Below are 20,433 nucleotides of genomic sequence, written 5' to 3'. Positions count from 1 at the left end.
GCTTAGGGGCTGGAATGTTTCTCTGGCACTGCAGGGCCCAGAGCCCCCTGAGCACTGGAGCACAGCTCAATCACTCCCCATTAATCACTGTCAAGGCTGCCCTGGCCCCGGCCCCAACACAGCACTAGGTCCAGCCCTCTTTCTTTTGCTCTACCACCCTCTCTCAACCCTTCCCAAAAAAGCATATGCACTCTAATCTCACCACACGCACTTACTAAAATTAAATTAGGTTTCTCACTCAGAAAGTGCCACCAAATGCATCCTAAAATGATTTTTAACTCTTAATGGAGGTAGAGGGGAATTTGGGAGGTGCTGTGTTCAATTACCGCTGTCTTCCCCATTGTACTCAACGCAGTTTTCAAACATGAGCTTCACATCGGCAACAAACTCCTCCTTGGCAATGTACTCCCCATCGTTGAGCTTCTTCTCAATAGTGGACAGGTCCATGGGAGTCTGAGTGTGACAGAATAACAAAATGCCAAACAATTAAAAAGGTCAAGCAATAAATCGTTTGTGAAAACAAAGGAGGGAAACTCCTAGTTAAATGCACTGGGTAAAATACAAACTCAATCAACACTCAATCAACACACAATATCTACTAAATGCCATTAGTGCAAACACAATATCTACTAAATACCATTAGTGTAAACAATCTTAACTACCATTATGTGTGAGCCATTATGTTCTCCATGGGTATTTGTACCTGAATGATCTCATGGTAATTGGGGGCATAGGAGTCATCCACGGGCTCCATGAAAGGCCAGGCATCTTTATGGGCTTTCAGGGCCTCCAACACTGGAGGAAATGGACCAGATTAAGTTTAAGAACGAAATAGAGTTTGAAATAAAACACACAAGAGCTTTCAGTAACCATTTAACTGTCTATATACAGGTGATAGAAAGGCTTACCTTTGTACAAAGCAGTATAGTCGTCATCGATTTCATAGCTGGAGGGTCAACAAGGGAACACGTTAAAATTAATAAATAGTGTGTTAAAAACTGACCACTGGGGAAGAGTCAGTGGGCAATATTAGAAATAATTACATGTAGGGGCTCTTACAATTCTTTAGTCTTGCGTGCTTTCCGGATAGGTGAGTGAGGCTCTAGATTCAGGAGTTCGGGTGGCAGGTCTTTTCCCTGAGACAGCAACCAGGCCCTTTCCTCTCGCAGCTTCCGCCTCTTTGCTCGCTCTGTGAGAGAACGATGAACAGAAGCGGCAATTAGATACACAAACAATAAAAAAAAAAAAAACATCAATGTTAAGTGGCTGCAGGCAAACAAGTGTTTTAATCGCTATTTCAGGCTCTTGAGTTACAGTTTAAAGTGCATTTGCTCCCCATTCCGGCTGTGAACTGTTAGCAGAGTCAATAGAAACCAGGCCTTCACCATCAGAAACAGCAGCAGTGCAGATCAGTGGAAAGAGAGCGATTCATCACATCTTTTCTTAGGCACAGTTGATCAAAAGACCGGGAACAGAACAGAGAGAGTGCATATATATCGCTGCTTTATCTTTTAACATGAAAGGCAGAGAGGCCTGCCAGCCCCCTGCTGTGTGGATTAAAGATGTTTGAAGGAGGATTCCACATATGCAATCCACCCAGAGAGCAGGCCAGGTCCTGCTGTTCATCTATAATACATTAATGAGGCTCCTCCACTGAAGCACAATCAGCAGTTCATTAACCCTTGACAGATGACATCAGAGGGAGGGAGAAAAGGAGAAGGGATCCTGTGATTAAAGGCCCTGAACATTCCCTCTCACAGCCCCCATGTACTATACATAAATCACAAGGCAGCGAGTGCCGCTATGCTACTGCAGATTTTTCAGGAATGAAGAGCCATGCCACAGCCATCGAGAAGTGCAGGTCTCTGAGTATGAGCTGCCCTTCAGAATCCATTCTCCCCCTGATTCTTGAGCAGGAAGAAGTGTAACTAAGGACCCCTACCTGTTCCCGACACGGCACTGATGAAAGAATGTGAAATGATTGCAACTCTTTTCACTGGTATTTGACACTTTGGCACTATGCTCCAATTCACTTTAGCACTTTGCAGCATATAATTTAACAGACAAGTAAGTGTGTGGGCTGCAGTCTCCAACCCCAGGGATGTTAATGAGGTTGGAAAATGTACTACTTCACCTATCTGTCCATCCGTTCATCTTACCCTCCACAGCCTTGACCCTCTCCATCTCTTCCCTCTGCCGCTCCTCCTGCAGAAGCCTCTCCTCTTCTCGTCGCTGCTCAGCCAGCAGGACCTGCCTGTCCAGCTCTTCATCCCGCTTCTTCTCCACCTCGGCTATGGCCTTCAGATTGTCCTAATATATTCACACAATCACATCAGTCTAGGGGCTAGGTCTCAAGGAAGGAAGCTCTCTCATGAATATAACAAGGGACAGATATCTTATAAATCATAATCCCATGAATATACACTTGCAGAAGAATGTACATTGATGTCATTTAAAGTCATAGCCCATTTAAGTCAGTCTATATCTACTTTCCACCCTCCCCTGTTGTTTTTAAAATAAAGACTATACAGCCATCTTGAAATGAACAGTTGTCCCTGCTAAACTTCTAAAGAAACAATGATTTTATGCTTTAACCTACAACCAAATCTAGGTGTTAAACAAATACCTCATAATACAAACAATACATAGAAAGTATTAGCAGGCTAAATATGTGAAGGTGTAATACATTTTCAGGAACTATGCATGCTTAGATGCAAAGCTATAGATGTGATGGTGATGCTGGCCAAATAAATACTGATCAGAGAGACAAGTATGCAGTCTTCATCTTTTTTCACTTTGTAAATAAATAACTCTCACACTGACTTGGGAAAGACGACCCACTTATTTACGTAAGTGGGTCATTTTATAGTAGTTGAATAAAAATGCATGCGGAACATTCTGATAGAGGGAACACTTTTGCATGGACCTTTTTCAAAGACATAGTTGCTGCTCTGCGATAACTGTACTTAGTGACACCAACACACACACATATGACAGTGCACATATACACTAACACAAACACTCACCTCCTCGTCCGGGTTCATGTGTTTCTCAGAGAACCGTTGTGAGGTGCGGACCGGGGCTGGGTCCAGCAGCTTCTGTTTCTGTTCCTTCTCCTATAGAGGAGACAAAAAAAAACCAGCAAAGTTCAGCTTCGACACTCACACTTGTAAAGATACACACAAACACACAGACATGCCATCACAGACAGGCCCTGGGGAGTCCTGTGCTCTTCTGGAGGAGCAGTGACGATTGAGAGGTCACAGCCTCCGCTCTCCCATCCCCCAAGTCACCAACTCTCTCCTCCTCTGCCCATCCTGCCTCCATCCCCCTGCCTTTCCCCAGGCAGCAAAGCTAAACAAGTCAAACAAATCAACCCCCCTGTGCTCCCTATGACTCCAGTAATCATCTGTAATGATTAGCACTAGAAAGAAGTGGAGATGGGGGTATGAGGGCGTTCTGTCACATTTGAGCATTGGATTACAAAGTAATAACACTAGCAGATGACTAATGCTGGACCTTTAAAGGTCTTTATGCTTACGCATATATCTTGAAATCAAAGCAGCAATTTGTTTGAAACAACACTCCATGGTGATGTAATAGTGGTGTAGAGATAGCACAGAGAAAAGAGAGACACAGGAGAACCAGCAGAGAGGTCTAAGCAGATCTTTTAAAAGCCCGTCTATATCAGGGACTGGTCTCTGCAGCTCATGTCAGAGCCCATCAGCCGAGCAGGACTGTGAATAACTGTCAGCCCGGTGCTGCCAACAGTACTGGGAAGTGTCACAATCAGGCTTCTGACTGCCTACAACACAACTATAGCAGGCCTAAAGAATGCATTAGCAGCTGGTGAATGGGTAAAAAAAAAAAAAAAAAAAAGGAAGAGGTGAGAAGGTAAAACAGGAGGGACACGCTGGGTGGTAAGAGAAAGAAAGAGATTATAAAGAGGACAAGAGTTAGGCGAGAGGCAAAGAGAAATACAGACAAAGAGAAAGAAAGATGCGCATGGCCTGTCACAGCCAAAGTGCTGAATGAGCTACAGTAGCCCCCCGCACCTCCTCCACCCCCACTCCATCTCTGCCTAGTCTCAATGCAAAGAACCAACGTATCCTGGGGCTTCACCGCTCCTCCCTGCATTACCAACAGCACTTAACTCCCCCCTTCCCAACCCAACACACACATACACACGTGAACACACAGACACACACACACACACAAGATGGAGTGCCTCTGGTGTCACCACTTAGAGGGGTCGAGAGAATCCTGCCGCACAGCAGGGCTGTCAATCAAGAGGCTCCATCCAGCCTCAAGGTGAGCTCCTGCCTGCTGTCAACGCCCCATGAAATAGCTGGTGACAGCAGCCCGTGACGCGTGGAGTGAAGGACTCGAGAGGCTGCGCACACTGTGTGTATGACATACTTAAAACGCTCACACCCACATACTATACACATACTGGCACTACATATATACATATAGTATACGAAAATAAACATTCCTCTATTGAAGACGAAGAGTAACAGAGAGAGGGCGCAAGAGATGAGAAAAACAACCAGCCTGTATGTAGGATATTAACTACATGAGCTTGTTGTGAATTAGTAAGTGTTGCTTTGTTCATTTGCATTTTCCTAATTCAAATAAACTAAGCAATAAAAACAAATCAGTATGATTAATATATAAATGTATCTATACATATTTTTTAAATCCTTCAGATAAATTATCCATGCTAAAAGGGAGATAAAGCTACCCTATGCTGGCCGTTCAGCAAGCACATCCAGTATAAATTTCATTTAAAAAAAAAAAAAAAAAAAAATCAAAACATTCAGACACTGCACATATAATGATGCATAGATATAGATAAAGATTACCTTGCTTTCTTGTTAACATTACAAACAGAAGTGCTGCAAATATAGTATACATAAAACTATATTCCATAGTAGAAGTGCCTGAACGACGACGAGTTTTACTATCAAGTGCTGGAATATGTGTTGTCTTATCTTCATAAAAATAATGAGGCATGTATTCCCCTGCCAACTATTGTTAGTGGGGGATTCCCCTTTGTCTGTTTATTCCCCTGCTGGATTGTGGGGATCTCAGCGGCACAATATTATGAGGAAGAACTGAAACGGTTGTTTAATGCTGATGTGTGTGAAGTGTACCAGCTTTATGTCAGAAGCCTTGAAAAGAAGGCAAGATAGATTTTTTAATTTGTTTTTACTTTGATTTGTCATTAATATAAAGTAAACTTCTGATGATTTGAAGATGAAAAATGCTTTAGTTGTTTCTTTATTTCGGTTGCTTGATAATGTATACGCTGTACCCGGGTCCTGGTTTGTTTGAATCTATAGTGTTTGTCAGCCCATGAAGGCTGGGTGTACAATTGTATGCACAACACAGTAATAAAAAATATCATATCGTATGATTATGACCTGGAGTTCTTTTATCATTTGAACAGTGCTCAATAAAACAAAGAAAAAAATTGTTGTTGACATTGTTTCATGATGTCCAGATATACAAGTGTGTCTCCTAGTTGCCTCAAATTAATTTGGCTTAGCACGGTACCACAGAATATTTATGGAAATGACATAGCAACTATGCTGTCATTGTGTTAAAAAATATATATTTACAGTTACTATGACTCTACAATGCTCCTATACTGCTCCTATACTGCTGGGCTAACAGCATTGCTGCTGTACTAATATTCTGCACCGACAGTAACTTTACATAGTGGGCTCATCTGGATGTGACGTGGAAATCTCTGACTATTTAGTTACAGCTGAGCATACAGTCGGTGCAGGACAAGACCCCATTCGTCCAGTGACCATTAGTGAGTGACCCCTATGCTGACACCCAACTGCCAGCAGGATACTCCTCTTCACAGCTGATGATGAAGAAAGACTGAGAGGGTTTCTATGGCAACACAGTCAGTGCACATTGTATAGGAGCAGAGGGGGATGTAGCCCACTCTCTCTCTATGAACAGGTAGGTTAGGGATGAGAAACCTCCCATCCACTTGATTAGCGCTAGATATTAAAAATATCTAGTAAAAAACACTAGTGTGAATTCACAATAGCTGCAACCACATAAATCCACGCTTGCATGCATTCACGCATACACACACACACACACACAAAATCTCATAAACCTCCTCCTAAGACCTCCATGGTAAATTTCAGCCTCATAGGTAGATGGTTGCGGTCGCTATAGGGTGGGCACAGCTTTATGCACCAATGAACTGACAGACACACGTGAGATGGCGAGGCTAACCCACACTGCCGAAAAAGGAGCTTCTGCTGAGTCCAAGGATGCTTCTCACAAGAGTCTACGCAATTCAAGAGTCATGAAAGGGGGCGTGGCTAAAGGGTAGGGACGGGGGGAAATTATCACCAATGAAAGTGTCTGTGTGTGTATGTGTGTGTGTGTCTTTGTACAAAGTAAGGCCATGTTACATGAAACCATTTAAAAGTGATGCTCCTTTTTGTTACATGCCACTCCCACTGCCGCGCCCCTTTTTGTCAGCTGGCATGAAGAGTTAATCAGCTGTCCTTTGGCTCATGACTAACCTTCTCACAAAATCTTGTGCGGGTCTGTGAACCCATCTCAAAGTTATGTGCCTTTTTGCTATAGGCCACATTGCCACACCCCCTTCAAGCCAATTGGCATCAACACAACCACACACCTTCATACACACACTCTTGACCTCCATGCCAAGTTCCAGCCTGCTGGAGCGAAAACTGTGCCTGTCAAAAGGGTGGAGAATTTTTCGTGAACCACCCAACCAACCGACTGACTGACTCACACTCACACAGCGAGCTACAGACCTGCTGGTCGCAAATCCATTCGAAAAGCTAGTTGGGGAAAACTGCATGGGTAGTGTTGGCTTTGACAGGTGACTTGCTGTGAACAGAGCTTGAAATCTCCCCGTAAGGTACTCAACAGCCATTTCCAAGAAGGATAATGATGGACAAATGAGCATGGCCCAAGGCATGGCTGAGCCCCAAGTCTGAGCAGCTGGATACAGCACGTTAGTACCCAGCTAGCGTGAGAGCACAGTTCTGTGCTCCAGTTTACAAAGTCAGGTTCAGGTTCAGGGCTTGGGGCCAACTTCATTACCAAGCTGGCGTTTCACAGTAAGGGCAAGCACAGACTGGCTTCACTTCCCTCCACCTGTCCAGCCGCTGGCCCAGTGATGGCCTCCAGGATCCCAGGAACAACTCCGGGAGGAAGCTAGTGATCAATGCCAGAACATGAACACAGCTGAATGGAGGTCGGGTTGAATCTTAAAAGTCCATCCTTGAATTTTTACATCAATATCCTCATCTCTTCCATGCTGACTTCCGAAAAAATGTTTTACTTAAAAAAGGTCTGAGGGTCCCTCCCTGAAGACGCTGAAATCTCCTCCAGGGCACTCGGAGTAAGAGTCAAGTAAGAGCAGCACAAAAGAGAAAGAATGATAAACTACACAAGTACAGCTTTATTGCTTGAGTCCTATGTCACATACCTGTTCCCCTGTCACTCCCTGCTATACACTGTGTAATACTGAAGGAAAAGCAATAAAACAGAAAAATCTAAAAATAAGAAAGGCACATGTGGCACACAACCTATACGTCAAGCCCCAATTCTTCCCTGTGGCCCCTAATTTATTACCCTGCAAGGCCATTTGAGATGCAGGCAAGAAGAAAAGACAAGGGGGAGATTTTTCTGGAGGCAAAGAAGACAGAACTTCAGAGTTATAAACTGCTGTAATGAGGACTAATGGTACAGCCTCTCTGGTGTCTGACCTTGTGCTCAATCATGCTGCTGATCTCAGGCAGGAAGTTCTGGCTGATGATGCGGTAGAGGTGGCGGTCCTGCGGGGAGGGTTTGTCCTTGATGCTCTCTGCCAGACTAACCCACTGTTCCTCTGTATCACACACGAGGGACCAAGTGCCTCGCTCCCGACCTGCTGTATCTGAAAGAGGGGGAGGCATGAACATTCAAGACATTAGACTGCTGATCCTGAGGAAGACGTGCATGCTTGGTTAAACTGTGCATCCTAAATATTGGCGTTACGAAATTAAATGAAGCACCAATACACTGTTTCATCATCCTAACCAACATAAAAATAATAGTTATACGACGTTCAAGGTTTCTGTTCAAGCAATATGATCGGCCAAGAGCCAGGTGTTATTTACAATAACATCATGGGAGCTGCATCACTTCATCTGTATTATTCCTGTCAAACTAACAGCTGGTTTTCACCTACAGGTGCTTCTGCTTCTGTTAAACAAGCCAGCAACTGACAACAGCTGAAAAAACCATCCTCCACCTTGCTATGAATAGATGTGTTTGTGAATACAGTTTAACTTTTGGTTTGTGTTGTTAGTCTGAGGGAGAAGAAAATGAAAACAAAGCGAATGTTATTATTCATAAGATTATCAATTAAACTCCTTGTAAACTGGCGGTCACAGAAGATGAGTTGAACACAGTGGAGAAGGAATGAGGTGCTGCAGGGCAGATGGAACGGGCCCTCAGCTTTTGTAACGGTTGACTAGAAAATAACATCATAACAGATGTAACTTTGCATGTAGGCTGTAAACAGTCTAACCCTCTGACTGGTTTATGCTACTACACACAAGTTTTAGTTTGGGGAGCTATACCTTTTGGTGGAGCACTGAAAACTGTAATCTAAATTTACACATTTTATTTGTGATAAAAACAATATTGCTGCTACAAAATCATAACTGTTGTATAACAGCAGTAGAACACCCGAGGTTGGCTCATGCCTGCAAATTACAGCAGTGATGTTATTTACTATAACACATGACATCTCTTGTTCTATATAGCATATATAAATATATGCTTGAACAAAGATTTAATTACTTATAAGTGGTAAAATGAGGTTCATTCACCTTTGCCAGAGTGCACGCGGTCCAGACCATTTTCTGTCTTCACTTCACTTTCCACCTCACTGAAAGACAATGAGACACTAGTCAGATCCATAGAATCTCCACAAACCGCACTGCAAAGAACAAAACTGATGAGAATCAAATGAAGAAGCCAACAGTTCTGTTCAAAAAAACAGGGCTCCTGCACATTTTAATAATTACACTGTCTTTTCCGGGACTGTTGGGGTCACCAGGCCCATGTAAATGTACAGTTTAGTCCTAATGCAAAAATAGATCAATGAAATAGAGAATTATATTCTGCGACAAGTCAATCCATGTCATTCCCTGTCTATCTTTGTCTTGGATGTTAAGGGGATAACACTGCTTCCCTGACAAATTAAAGATACAGTAAAGGGTCCGCACGTGGTTAATATGGCTGCAGATTCTATAATCAAAAATGTGTAATTAACTAATCATCACATTGCGCTGATCTTGGTCTAATAATTAGTAAAGAGCCTTTGTTAACACCTGACAAACTGCAAAGCCAATGCTGACTGAAGATTTCCAAAATGTGAATATTTATTATTTTCCAGATTTTTTTAAGGCAAATGGGAAGTGATATTTTCAACTTCCAGTCTTTTCCGTGTTATCCATAGCAGCATAAAACTTGACTAAAACCTAATCATTTGCAGACCACATGGGAACAAGCAGCCATGGCAGTTGCTGTGACAATCTGGGCATAAATTCTTATGACATACCCAGTGCGTCTGTGCAACACATGTGCAACTACCACATGCCTGCACCTCACTGGACGAGGCTGTGCTGATAGTGAGTGGGCTCTGAAAACTCTAAGACAGCTGGTTTTTTCACCTTAGCGGAGTGTCCTCCATTTTTTTCTTCTTTGGTGGTCTCCCCCTTCTCTTTTTCTCTGGTGCTTTGACCTCAGGGGTTTCACTGTAGGAAGAACAATGAGAAAGAAAAAAGATTGGACTTACAAAAATTACAGGCTTTTAACAAGGTGATTACCAATAGGGGGCCTCCGTAATTAACCTTTAACAGGCCTGTAAATAAGTGCCAAACCATTACTGCAATTACACACTTATGACACACATGAGTTTACTGTGGAGAACCTGACCAGTAGCACAGCACACACGTGTGATATAATGAACACAATTTATGTGTGCATAACAATTTACCTGAGCTTCTCTGCTTTCCGCTTGACAGGCTCCTCTTTGTACATGCGAGTGCCATAAAAATACCAGTAGAGGGCTCCATTCCCATCCTGCCCCAGGGGTTCCACCCGCAGGCTGTCTGCATCCAGGCCCTGGGAGAGGGATAAACATTTTAATAAGTCCAGGTGACATCAGTCACCATAAACATTAATTAACATGAACTGCCAACTTACATAGGAACTGCAAGAGCATTATATCGCAAAACATTACAAAGCTTTACTCACATACTGGACTATGTCCCTAAATCATGTCACCCTCATCAGATGATGTCACTCAGTCCTCTGAGCCTAGCACTGCCATGAAGCATTTCCAGTGTCTTGTTAAGTGCGTTCATAAATTCAATCTGATGTGCCATTAGTAATGGGAGAAGAAAAAAAAACCTCTAGTCCCACGGGAACAATGAAATATATCAGAGGGATTTATTATCTGATTCAGATGGCAAATATGAGGAAGCTAAGGTAAAACTGTCACATTATTGTCAGTAACACCTTAGCTGATTCTAGTAAACTTTCTTGGCCTCTAGCCAGTGATGGTTCATTGGTAGTATTTGTTTACCACTGTATTTGAGAACTCTACTACCATTCCCCCTCAATCCAGAACAAAGCACTCCAAGAGGGTTAGGAGGACAGAAAAGAGCAGAGAAGAGAGGGCCCCATCAGAGATGAAACACCTCTTTAGATCTGAATAACAACCCCTACTGCCCCACTCACTGGGGTCAGAGAGGGCTGCTCTGATTAAATAAATGGAAACTCTGACAGAGCCCTAAAATTTACGAACTGACCAGTTTGGTGCCAGAGTGCTCTCTGGTGCTCTGAGTTTAAATTTATTAACGTTCTCAATTTGCACTGAGGGACTACAAAAAAAGTAATTGATTCAAATTTGCAAATGTGGAGCACAAAAAGAAAGATAAAGCCACCAAACCCATCAAAACTAGAATTTCATTTTACTTGTAATTTCAGAGGTGGCACAGTAAAAGCAAATGCAGAACACAAAAAGGATGAAATCAGGAGCCACTCATCTACACATCATATGCACACGATCCATTCTAACTACTGAAACGGTAAAAACAGGTTCCATTTTTTTGCATTATCTCACATACGGTTACGGTTACATTAACATGGCCACTGACTTTTGTGTAACTGAATGTCACTGGCATCACAGCTCATCATCACAATTAAGTAAATAGTGGCGCAGGTATTAATTTTTTTTTAATTGTTTGGTGTCAGTGATGTGGTGGCAGTCCAGCAGTTCAGGCTGAGAGCAAGAAGACAAAAAAGGGCTTGGACTGAAGCATGTTCCCATATATCTTCTGATTAAAAATGCAACCTCCTGTCACCCTGCTGTTGTTGCTACTATCCTCTATATTTTGTTTTGGCACAGCACTCTACAAGGGGTGTAACCATCCATTGATCTGGACTGATATATCGATTCAATAATCAAAAATCCAATATAACTGGTGCTACATGAAAACATCAATCCATATCACCATCTTAAAGATATGCCTTTATTTTGAAAGAGAAAAGACGGGTAAACCAACAAATCACATGCCATATGCAAACAATGCCAGAATAAGATAAAATTCAGGAAACACAACAAAACTGGCTAAGCACCTACCACAGAAACAAAGCACTGACCCTCGTGCTTGTGTTAGTGTGTCAGAAGCCTCCTGCTCACCAGCTTTGACCAACTTTTTTCCCCGCAAAACTCTAGGCTCTCAACAGCTGCCATTTCATACTTCAATTTAAATGGAAAATAGACTGTATTTCTGTAGCACTTTTCCAGTTTACTGACCACTCAGTGTTTTACAAGCTGCCCATCAAGAGCAGTTAGGGGTTCAGTATCTTGCTCGAGGACACTTTGGCACGTTCTCTCGAGGAGCCGGGGATTGAACCAGGAACCCTCTGATTACCAGGCTGCTATCTGCTGACTACAATATAACACCATATCGTGATATAAATTGTGACTTACAACGCCTACCACTAATAATGAATGAATGATGATGCTCTGAAAGTGATGCGAGTTTGTTCCGTGGGGGAAAAAATGAATGAATTCTCATGTCATTCTTCACACAGCCGTCACATTACCAGGAATCAGATACATATCTTATCTAGGACCACATTGGAAATGTCAGATTTCAGATTTCCAGGTATTTTTCTGTTCACAGTAACATACATAAAAAATTGATCTGTGTCACACTTGATGGGGAAAAAAAAGATATAGGCCACTTTCTACTGGCTGTCGGAGCACAGCCTAGATTTTTGGATGAGCACTTTGAGCAGTGTGAAACTCTGATCATTACAAAGTGAGGCTCGGCTCTGGGATGCAGGACCAGCTCATATGACTGTTAGCACGCAGCTCTCTCTCATCTTACTGATCATATTTGCGCTGATGTTGGGCCAAAAACAAAACTCTGGACCCACATACTGAGTTGCATGACTCTGATTCTACTTCAAATGCAAATTAATGAGTCAATACACCTGTAGTGGACGCCTTCAGTAGGTGGTTTACCTTAAGCAGGTCAAAGACATCAGCAGCATCCAGACGGTAGTCACAGAGCCGGTGCAGCAGTTCCACCTGAGTTCGGGGTGGGAGCTCCTCGAAGGCGCCCTGCCTCAGTGGGTTGGGCTTCCCTTCCTCCAGTTCCCAGCGGTAGTTGATGATGTCATCCAGGTAGCTGCTAAATGCCTGGGGGCTAAAGACAAGAAATCAGACAAAGAGATTAGATTAGTTACACATGTTTTTCAAGACCTTGTAAATGTTCAGTGTTAAACTGACAGAAAACAACACCTCAAAACCAGATGAGATGTTTTAAAATCTAAAAACTGTTTACTGGTTATTTAGTTGTGCATACAGAGGAGCCAACACTTAAGCCTTTAATTTCAAAAGGAGGCTAACAATTATTTAAAGTTGTGACACATTTGAGTACATTATCTAACATCAGTCCACACAACTATATTTTCTATTGCTTTGTATTGCTTTCTCTTCTCACCGAGTCAAAACGTCAAAAGAAACATAGGTTTTGTATTGAATATAAATTAAGACAGTTAAAAACCCTGATTACATGCTTATCTGGCAAACAACAGAGAGAACCATTCTGATACAGCAAATACTTTTTTTCAGTCCATTGAGATCTGTCATAAAGGATAAATGCAACTCATTCACTTGCAAATGCCGCTCTGAAAAAGTGCACTTTGTAAAGCCAACACTAATTCTCAATATCAACTGGCTCGCTATTGTAATAGCTTAGTAGACAAACAATTCAAACCACCACAGTCGCTGGAGAGATGGAGGGGGTGGGGTTGGAAAAAAAAAAGACTAGTTTCAGTGAATGTGTGTGGGTCTGTATCATTACTGAGTGGGAGCTGGTAAACAAATGTTGGTTCTGGTTCAGATCTGGCCGATTAATCTGCACTTTTCAGTTCCTGCTTAGATGAACAGAAACAAGGGCTCGGGGCAGGGGTGAGCATCTATGCAACAGCACAGAGAAAGAAGTGGAGAAAAAAAATGGCTTATCTTGAAAGAGCAGTGTGCACTTTTCACACAGCTGCAGGCTGCCCCCTCCTCGCTACCCCATCTCTCTCCTCCTTTCTATCCCTCGTTCTCTCCAACATCCTCCTTCCCTCCCTTCCCCCGCTCCGGCGGAGCGTTTAACGCGTGCGGATGAAAAGGGCAGCTCTGTGAAAGGCCAGTGCCGAGCAGCCACCCCCAGGATGCCAGCGCCTGTCCAGTCCAATAAAGCAGGTTGTCCTCCTGTTACCGGCTGCCTGGGTGGAGAAACTGGATCATTCCTGTCTCTGTGCTTACCAGCTCACTGGTGCCACTACGCTGCTTACTGATGATGGACAGGAGAGAGAGGAGCAGGGAAGAGAGGGCCCCATAAGAGATGAAACACCTCTTTAAATCTGAATAACAACCTCTACTACCCCACTCACTTTCTCCTATTATTTAACAATGCAGGGGAGAAGTTTCTGTGGTTAGGTTTTTTTTTGTTGTTTTTCTCCACATCCTCCAATAGTAGTATTGCATGATTTCACCATGGAACCTCAGTCGTCACACGCCGTTCAAAATATGACTCCTCAGTGTGTCATCACGCACATGACACATACTTCCTGACCAAAGCGTGTTCAGGCATATGAAAGCTCCTGGGTGCTATGACTAGGTTAGTGTAGATGGAAAGATTGGTCCTAATCCTACATCAGAAATATGAATGAAACTGCAAAGCAGGGCACTAATGTCTGGGAAGAAGAGACACAGACCTGCTTCCTCTGTGTCTTCAATGTTTCATTAAAGACTAGCCCTGTGACAGCTCAGTTGGCAAGTGCCTCACATAAGCTTCCTCCATTCATTGTGCTATTTTTGGAAAGGTTAAGAGCTAGAACTACGTAGGCCTGTGTAACCTAGTTGACTCACACTGGTCAGTACAGAATTACAGTTGGATTTAAGCCATGTAACAGTAGCATGTGATCCTTCCAGCTCAGATGCCCTCATTCATTCTGATTCCTAGAAACATACTTTTTTTTTTAAACACAACCATGAAACTGCCATGTTTTTTCCTCAGGAGCTCTTTGATGAAGGTTAGCATATGTAAAACAAACTGGGCAAGGAGCTATGTAAGGCAACAGACACTTTGTGATGTAAGAATTTAACCTGCAGGATGTTCAACCTCAAAATGGGTTGGGCTTTCTAGTTTTCACTACGTACGTGATGTCAGTGCGCTGGTAGCATCCCTGCAGCAGACAGGCGATGAGGTCACCCAGGAAGTCCAAGTCCTGCTCTGACAAGGCTTTCTCCAGCTCCTGTTAACACAGCACACAGAGGGAGTCAGTGGGGGGGAAAGTTCAGTCGGTGCACAGCTGGAGAACTCTGCAGGTAGCTACAGAGTGTTCAACATTTTACAAAACTTCACCACTGCTCAGCATATAGGCAATTCACATGATCATACATAGTGACGACTGGGAGTTTTCCAGCTGGGGGCTATGGAGATGAAAGGGTTTCAAAACACATGATGTTTTCAGTGAGACAGGAAATATACGATCAATACACAGCTGATGTGAGAATGTTTGAGCTATTCAATGTCCTCACAAATTCAATATTCCAGCTCTAACACGATGCATAAAATGCAACACACCTTGCAGCTATGAGTTAGGATTATTACGAATGCTTGACAATGGTGTCAAAGTGAGGTGGACTGGCAAAGGTAGTCAGCAGGAGGGGTGGATGGAATTTGTAAGTGGTCTGACAAGGGCTCCTTGGTCTGCCAGCGGTTGTTTGGCTGGAGCCGAGGTTCAAGTTCAGCCCTGACCCCTCTCCTGCCTGGCATTGTGTGTCGGCCATTGAGGTTTTATGAAGCGGCAGTAACCGGTAGAGCAAACTCTAAAGGCCTGAAAGCACCAAGGAAAGACGACAGGCAGCAGGGGCCTAGAGCCACAACACAGCCGTGCCCCCTCCTTTCCTCCACTGACCAACCAAGCCAAAGCACCCCACACCGCTTCCCAGCATGCACCACTCTCCCCAAAGATACCTAAAGCCTCTGGGGTAGAATAGGAGGGGAGGAGAGGAGAGTGGGAGGAGAGAGAGGAGAGAGAGAAAGAGGGAGCAGGAGGCGGTGAGGGCAGAAATGCAAATGCAAAGTGCTCCATCAGCCAAGTGTCTATTTCACTTAAAGCCCCCTTTCCCAGAATGCAAAGCAGCCCTTCAGGCTGAGGACCAACCAACCCTTCTTTAGAGAACGGACATGCCGGCCTGCAGCTGACCACTCCCTGCCCCACCTCATCCTCTAAGAACTGACCTCTGTCTGTCGCACTCTATCACATACACTCACACACATCTGTATGAAATCCCCTACCTCCTCCTTCTAGAAGAAAAAAATGTGACAGTCCAAAATTAACTCAAGGACGAAGAAGCCCATTTTTATTGTGCGTGCAGTCGTCTCCCCTCAGTCTGCCCTGTCTCTAGAGGAACCTGGGTGAGCTCAGGGGTCACCAAAGGTCAGCATACACACCTCCTGGCCATGGAGAAGGACGGAAGCCAGTAGTCAACAAGTCAGCACGATGAAAAACGGGAGGGGAGGGGGGGAAGGAGGCAAGGGAGGTAGAGAACGAAGCTGAAAAACAGGATAAGATGGATGTTTCTGCTTGTGGTTGGAAAAGAAAAGACAGACTGGTCCTGCTCCTCAGTCAAGCCACAACAGAAACATACCAGACAAGCTGGTTTAGAGACAGGAGATAACAATCAGCTAAGTCCTATTACTCAAAGAGAGCATAGTGCATTAAGCTTTTGATGACCAATTTTAAAGGCTTGTGAACAACCTGCTCACGGTGGTTAATGAGTCAGATTCTAATGAATCTTTAAGAATAATTCAATAAGTGGAGACTTGAGAGGGAGGCTCACTTTAACAGTAGGACTTACTGGGTTACTGGATTGGTATGTATGAGTGAGAGAGCTATGTGAAGAGAGAAGCTAAGCTTAAACAGAGAGACCATGTGAAGGTTAAAAAAGTTGCTCAAGCTAGCACCTGTGTCAGGGCTTGTTCACAGTGTGTAGGTCATCCAGCTGGACAGCTCTGCCTTACCCATGAGCTGTATCAGTAGAGGACAGAAGGACAGCGTGTGTGTACGTGTGTGTGTGTGTGCGTGTGTGTCTGCATGTGTAAATGCATGTGCACCAAGAGATCCCGAGAGATCCTGTGTCACGCTCCTTTCCACTTCCTGGTCCCCTGTCAGGCAGCCTCTGGGCTGGAGAGAGCCCATCCATCAGAGACAAACTGCACTTTGATCACACTTTGAAAAAAAAGAAAAAGAAAAAAATGGGGGCCAGGGCCAGGGGAAGAGCCGGGAGCAGAACACAGCAGAGCAGAGCAGAGAGCTTTGCCACAGCCAAGCTGAGAAGAGCAGCCCCTGGATTAACACCACCCTGCTCCACCTTTGAAGTGCCACTCGGCAGCTCAGATGGCAGAGGGAAGGGGAATTAATGCTGTGTGCGTGCCCTTTCTTCAGCCATCCATCCAGTCGGCCAAACCCTCTGTGGCCAGGCGCTAACAAACACTCGGCTTGATTAAGGGATGTGCGGGACGCTCTGCTGCAGCTGGAAATCTCCTGCAGGACCTGCTCTCCCTTGCACTTACACACACATAAAAATAGGAGAGATCAAACTAATGCACTACAAGGACACAGCCCACAACCTTTGGCAAATAGTCTACCCACGACAAAAGCACAACATTACCCGCACGTGACTCAACAGTATAAAGAATACATAGCTTGGTGCTTCGGCTACTTCACATTAATGATCAATGGGACTCACAAGGCCCTAGATAAGAGAGTTGGATGGGCGATAAGCCATAAACAGTACAAATCATAGAGCAAGGCTGTCAGATTTATCACCAAGGTACTGCGGTGAACAAAGCAGGCTATTTCGCACTCACACTCGGAAGGACAAAGATTGGAGGGTGAGTCAAGGCTTAGTCAAAAGGTGTGTCATCACCACAGCCATGCTGCAGGCTCGCCTTGCACCCAGCAATTCACCCTAAAGGCATTTGCCACTTCTCTCACCCTCATTTCCTCTACCATTTCTTTCTCTCTGTCCTGCTTCCCTCCTTGGTTTTCTCTCTCTTATTCTTGCCCTGTACATAATTTCTCCTGCTATTCCTCTGCCCGGTGACTAAGATGAGGTACCGCAAGATCCATTCTGTAATTCCCTTGACAACACTGACACTCCCCCACTACCATTCTTTTCTTCTTTTTCCTCCTCATGTGTCCTCTCCCCCGACACATTCTCCACTCCGGTTGCTGCTAGGCCATAAGTGAGGACAGCACTCACTTGAAAACCACAAAAATTCGTAAATCTCCATCGAATACAATTCAATTAAATTAAACTGTTTGAGGCAAGGGTACCACCGCACCATCTATCCAGCTATTCAAATGACAGATATAGGAAACATATTAGGTGCCAGTTTAGCTTGCAATATGTCCCCTTGTCTCCCGCACGCACTCCTGCCAGCATCCAATTATGTCACATGGCCATATCTACAATAAACCTGGTTAACTTGATGCATATTTTCCTCTGTTTTTGCCTTCTGTCCACAATAAAACCATCATTTCAGGGAATTTCAGTGTGAACTGCAGGCTTTTAGAAAACAGCCAGAAAATGATAGAGTGGTATAGTGCAGACGGAAAATAAAACAGCATGTTCAGATTTATCTGGTTAAGTGTGGACATGGCCTTAGCTTGCCACTTTTCCTCTTTTCTTTCACACTCACTCGTTCCAGACTCTTATTACGCAGTACACTGAGGGTAGGAGAGGCTGAGCAAAGGGCAGGCTGACTGCAGAGGAGAATGAAAGCACCGATGCCTCCCCTAGGTATCACTGTGGCTTCTTTCCCCACCTCCTCCTGCTCTCCACTCACTCGCACCCGCAACCACACGGCATGCTGTAGTATGTAGGTGATAGGGCAAGCCAGCTGTGCGCAGATGAGCATGTTTGAGCTGATGCCTCAGGTGTCATTGTGGCTTTACACCTGCAGGTCGAACGCAGAGTCCTGGCATTTTGACTCAGAGGACCACAACCCCAATCTGGGACATGGGCAAATCATTGAATACAGTATGTCTCTTTCACATACGCAAAGTGCACAATTAGTTAACTACACAGGCAACGAAAATTGTGGCAGTGGCATTTATGGAGGTGGGTCTAATGGTGACAAAGCTGTAGGATTCATGCTTAAAGCACAAAAACTCCACATGCTCCATCAGCAGATGTAAACACAAAGGACATGAGCAAAAGTTATCTACAGCACACCTGCACAATGAGCAGAATAAGGTGCATCTTCCATGTCTGTCTTTAATACCTCAATCCTCTCATCTTGAAGGTGAAGGTTTTCAAAAGGAAGAGATTTTTTTGTCTTCTGAGCAGGTATCAAGACATGAGGAACGAAGAGAGAGACATCAAGACAGCAAGGCCGAGTCTGAAAAAACATCGCAACACAGCCAGCAGATTTCAGGGAACAACCGACCATGTGCATTTGAAGATAAAAATGAAATGTGCCCTAGCTTTTCTCAGTGGACACTTGTGGCCCCGGTATGTGTCCTAATCCATATCTGCGGAGGGAGAGAAAAACACAGATAAAGTGTTTGTGTGTGTCTGTCTGTCTGATGCTTGCAGTGGGTATGAAACAGACAGAGAGAAGGGGCTGTGATAAGCAATGCGTTAGGGTTTGTATCAGCAGCTCCACAGCTGTGGCAGACCCAGAGAGCCTGTGGTATCAGGGGGTTGGCCTCTCTGCCTGGCCTCAAAGCAGACACTTTCCATGCCACTGCCGTTAACAGCTCCTCCGGGGTCTATTTCACCAGCAGTTGGAGGACGTGTGGAAGGATGGCTGGAGGGGGGGAGGGGAGGCCTGTTTGTTGTGTGAAGGTTCCTCTCTTCCTCTCCTTTGCTTCTTTCATTTTTTCTTCCTCCCCCAGTCTCCTCCCACTCTCAGCTCACACATGGCTCCTCCAGGAGCCATCATCTGACAACACCCCCCACCCCCACACATAACCACCTCCTGCCACATGACAAACACGCACACACAGCCGTAACACCACAGGAAAACGCCCTCGCATCCTCAGGATGTACCATTCATCTGATCATCGGAGGAAAGCATCAGCGCCTTTGAGTTGCTGCCAACCAGACTTTATTAAGCACCAGAGCAAAAACTTGTTGGCCATCAAAGGAAAAAAAACTATGTAAATTTGCCCAACTACTCACTCCTCTTTATAGCATGCCTATGTGAAGAGCTCGGTCTTCCACAAATTACTGTCTTAAGTAGCATTTTGACACATTCAAACAGTTATGGCCTCCATGCTAAGTGGCATGCATGGTCACCATTTGCTCATGAAATTTGAACAGAAACAACCGCAAATCTAAAGAACTAGCTGCACTATCATTTCACAGAGAGAGAAAAAAAAAACAATCCTGAGACCAGGGCTTGGCAATATGAACAAAATGAAATATCACTATATTTTTAACTGAAGACTTGCATATCAATTTTGTGACAATATTGCAGGGTGACAATGGGTGCTTTCATAAGATATTAAGATGAGACATATTTGGTAAACAATCATTAGTGATGTTAATATGATGACCAAGCAGGTAAAAGCAAATAACAGAACAGCTAGAGCAGTCTAGAAAAGTTCAGAAAATTGAATCCATTCAATGTAAAGCCTTTAAAAGTAGGAACACTTCTGGCTTAATACGACTTTGCAACATCCAAAACCACAAATGAGATCTTGTCAAGTGTCTGATTTAATCTCATCTCACATTATTTTTGTAACATCAGTAGATTGCTCATCTCAAAGTGAGAT

At 44.1% G+C, this 20,433-nt stretch overlaps 1 protein-coding gene across 1 annotated transcript in view; it reads right to left on the bottom strand.

The window, feature by feature from the left end:
* Window positions 1-20,433, bottom strand: part of cecr2 (CECR2 histone acetyl-lysine reader) — a 43,177-nt gene that overhangs the window by 9,485 nt on the left and 13,259 nt on the right. Inside the window, exons 2-13 of the mRNA XM_030053311.1 lie at window positions 14,798-14,892; window positions 12,605-12,788; window positions 10,061-10,188; window positions 9,735-9,818; window positions 8,889-8,947; window positions 7,779-7,948; window positions 3,027-3,116; window positions 2,160-2,310; window positions 1,060-1,189; window positions 909-946; window positions 704-795; window positions 327-453 (exon numbers count right to left, since the gene is read on the bottom strand). Of these exons, the coding sequence (XP_029909171.1) occupies window positions 327-453; window positions 704-795; window positions 909-946; window positions 1,060-1,189; window positions 2,160-2,310; window positions 3,027-3,116; window positions 7,779-7,948; window positions 8,889-8,947; window positions 9,735-9,818; window positions 10,061-10,188; window positions 12,605-12,788; window positions 14,798-14,892 (1,348 nt within the window). The remainder of the gene's footprint in view (window positions 1-326; window positions 454-703; window positions 796-908; window positions 947-1,059; window positions 1,190-2,159; window positions 2,311-3,026; window positions 3,117-7,778; window positions 7,949-8,888; window positions 8,948-9,734; window positions 9,819-10,060; window positions 10,189-12,604; window positions 12,789-14,797; window positions 14,893-20,433) is intronic.

This window comes from Myripristis murdjan, chromosome 6 (assembly GCF_902150065.1).
Source record: "Myripristis murdjan chromosome 6, fMyrMur1.1, whole genome shotgun sequence".
In the NCBI taxonomy this organism is placed as follows: Eukaryota; Metazoa; Chordata; class Actinopteri; order Holocentriformes; family Holocentridae; genus Myripristis; species Myripristis murdjan.
This window is presented reverse-complemented; position numbering and strand designations above follow the sequence as displayed.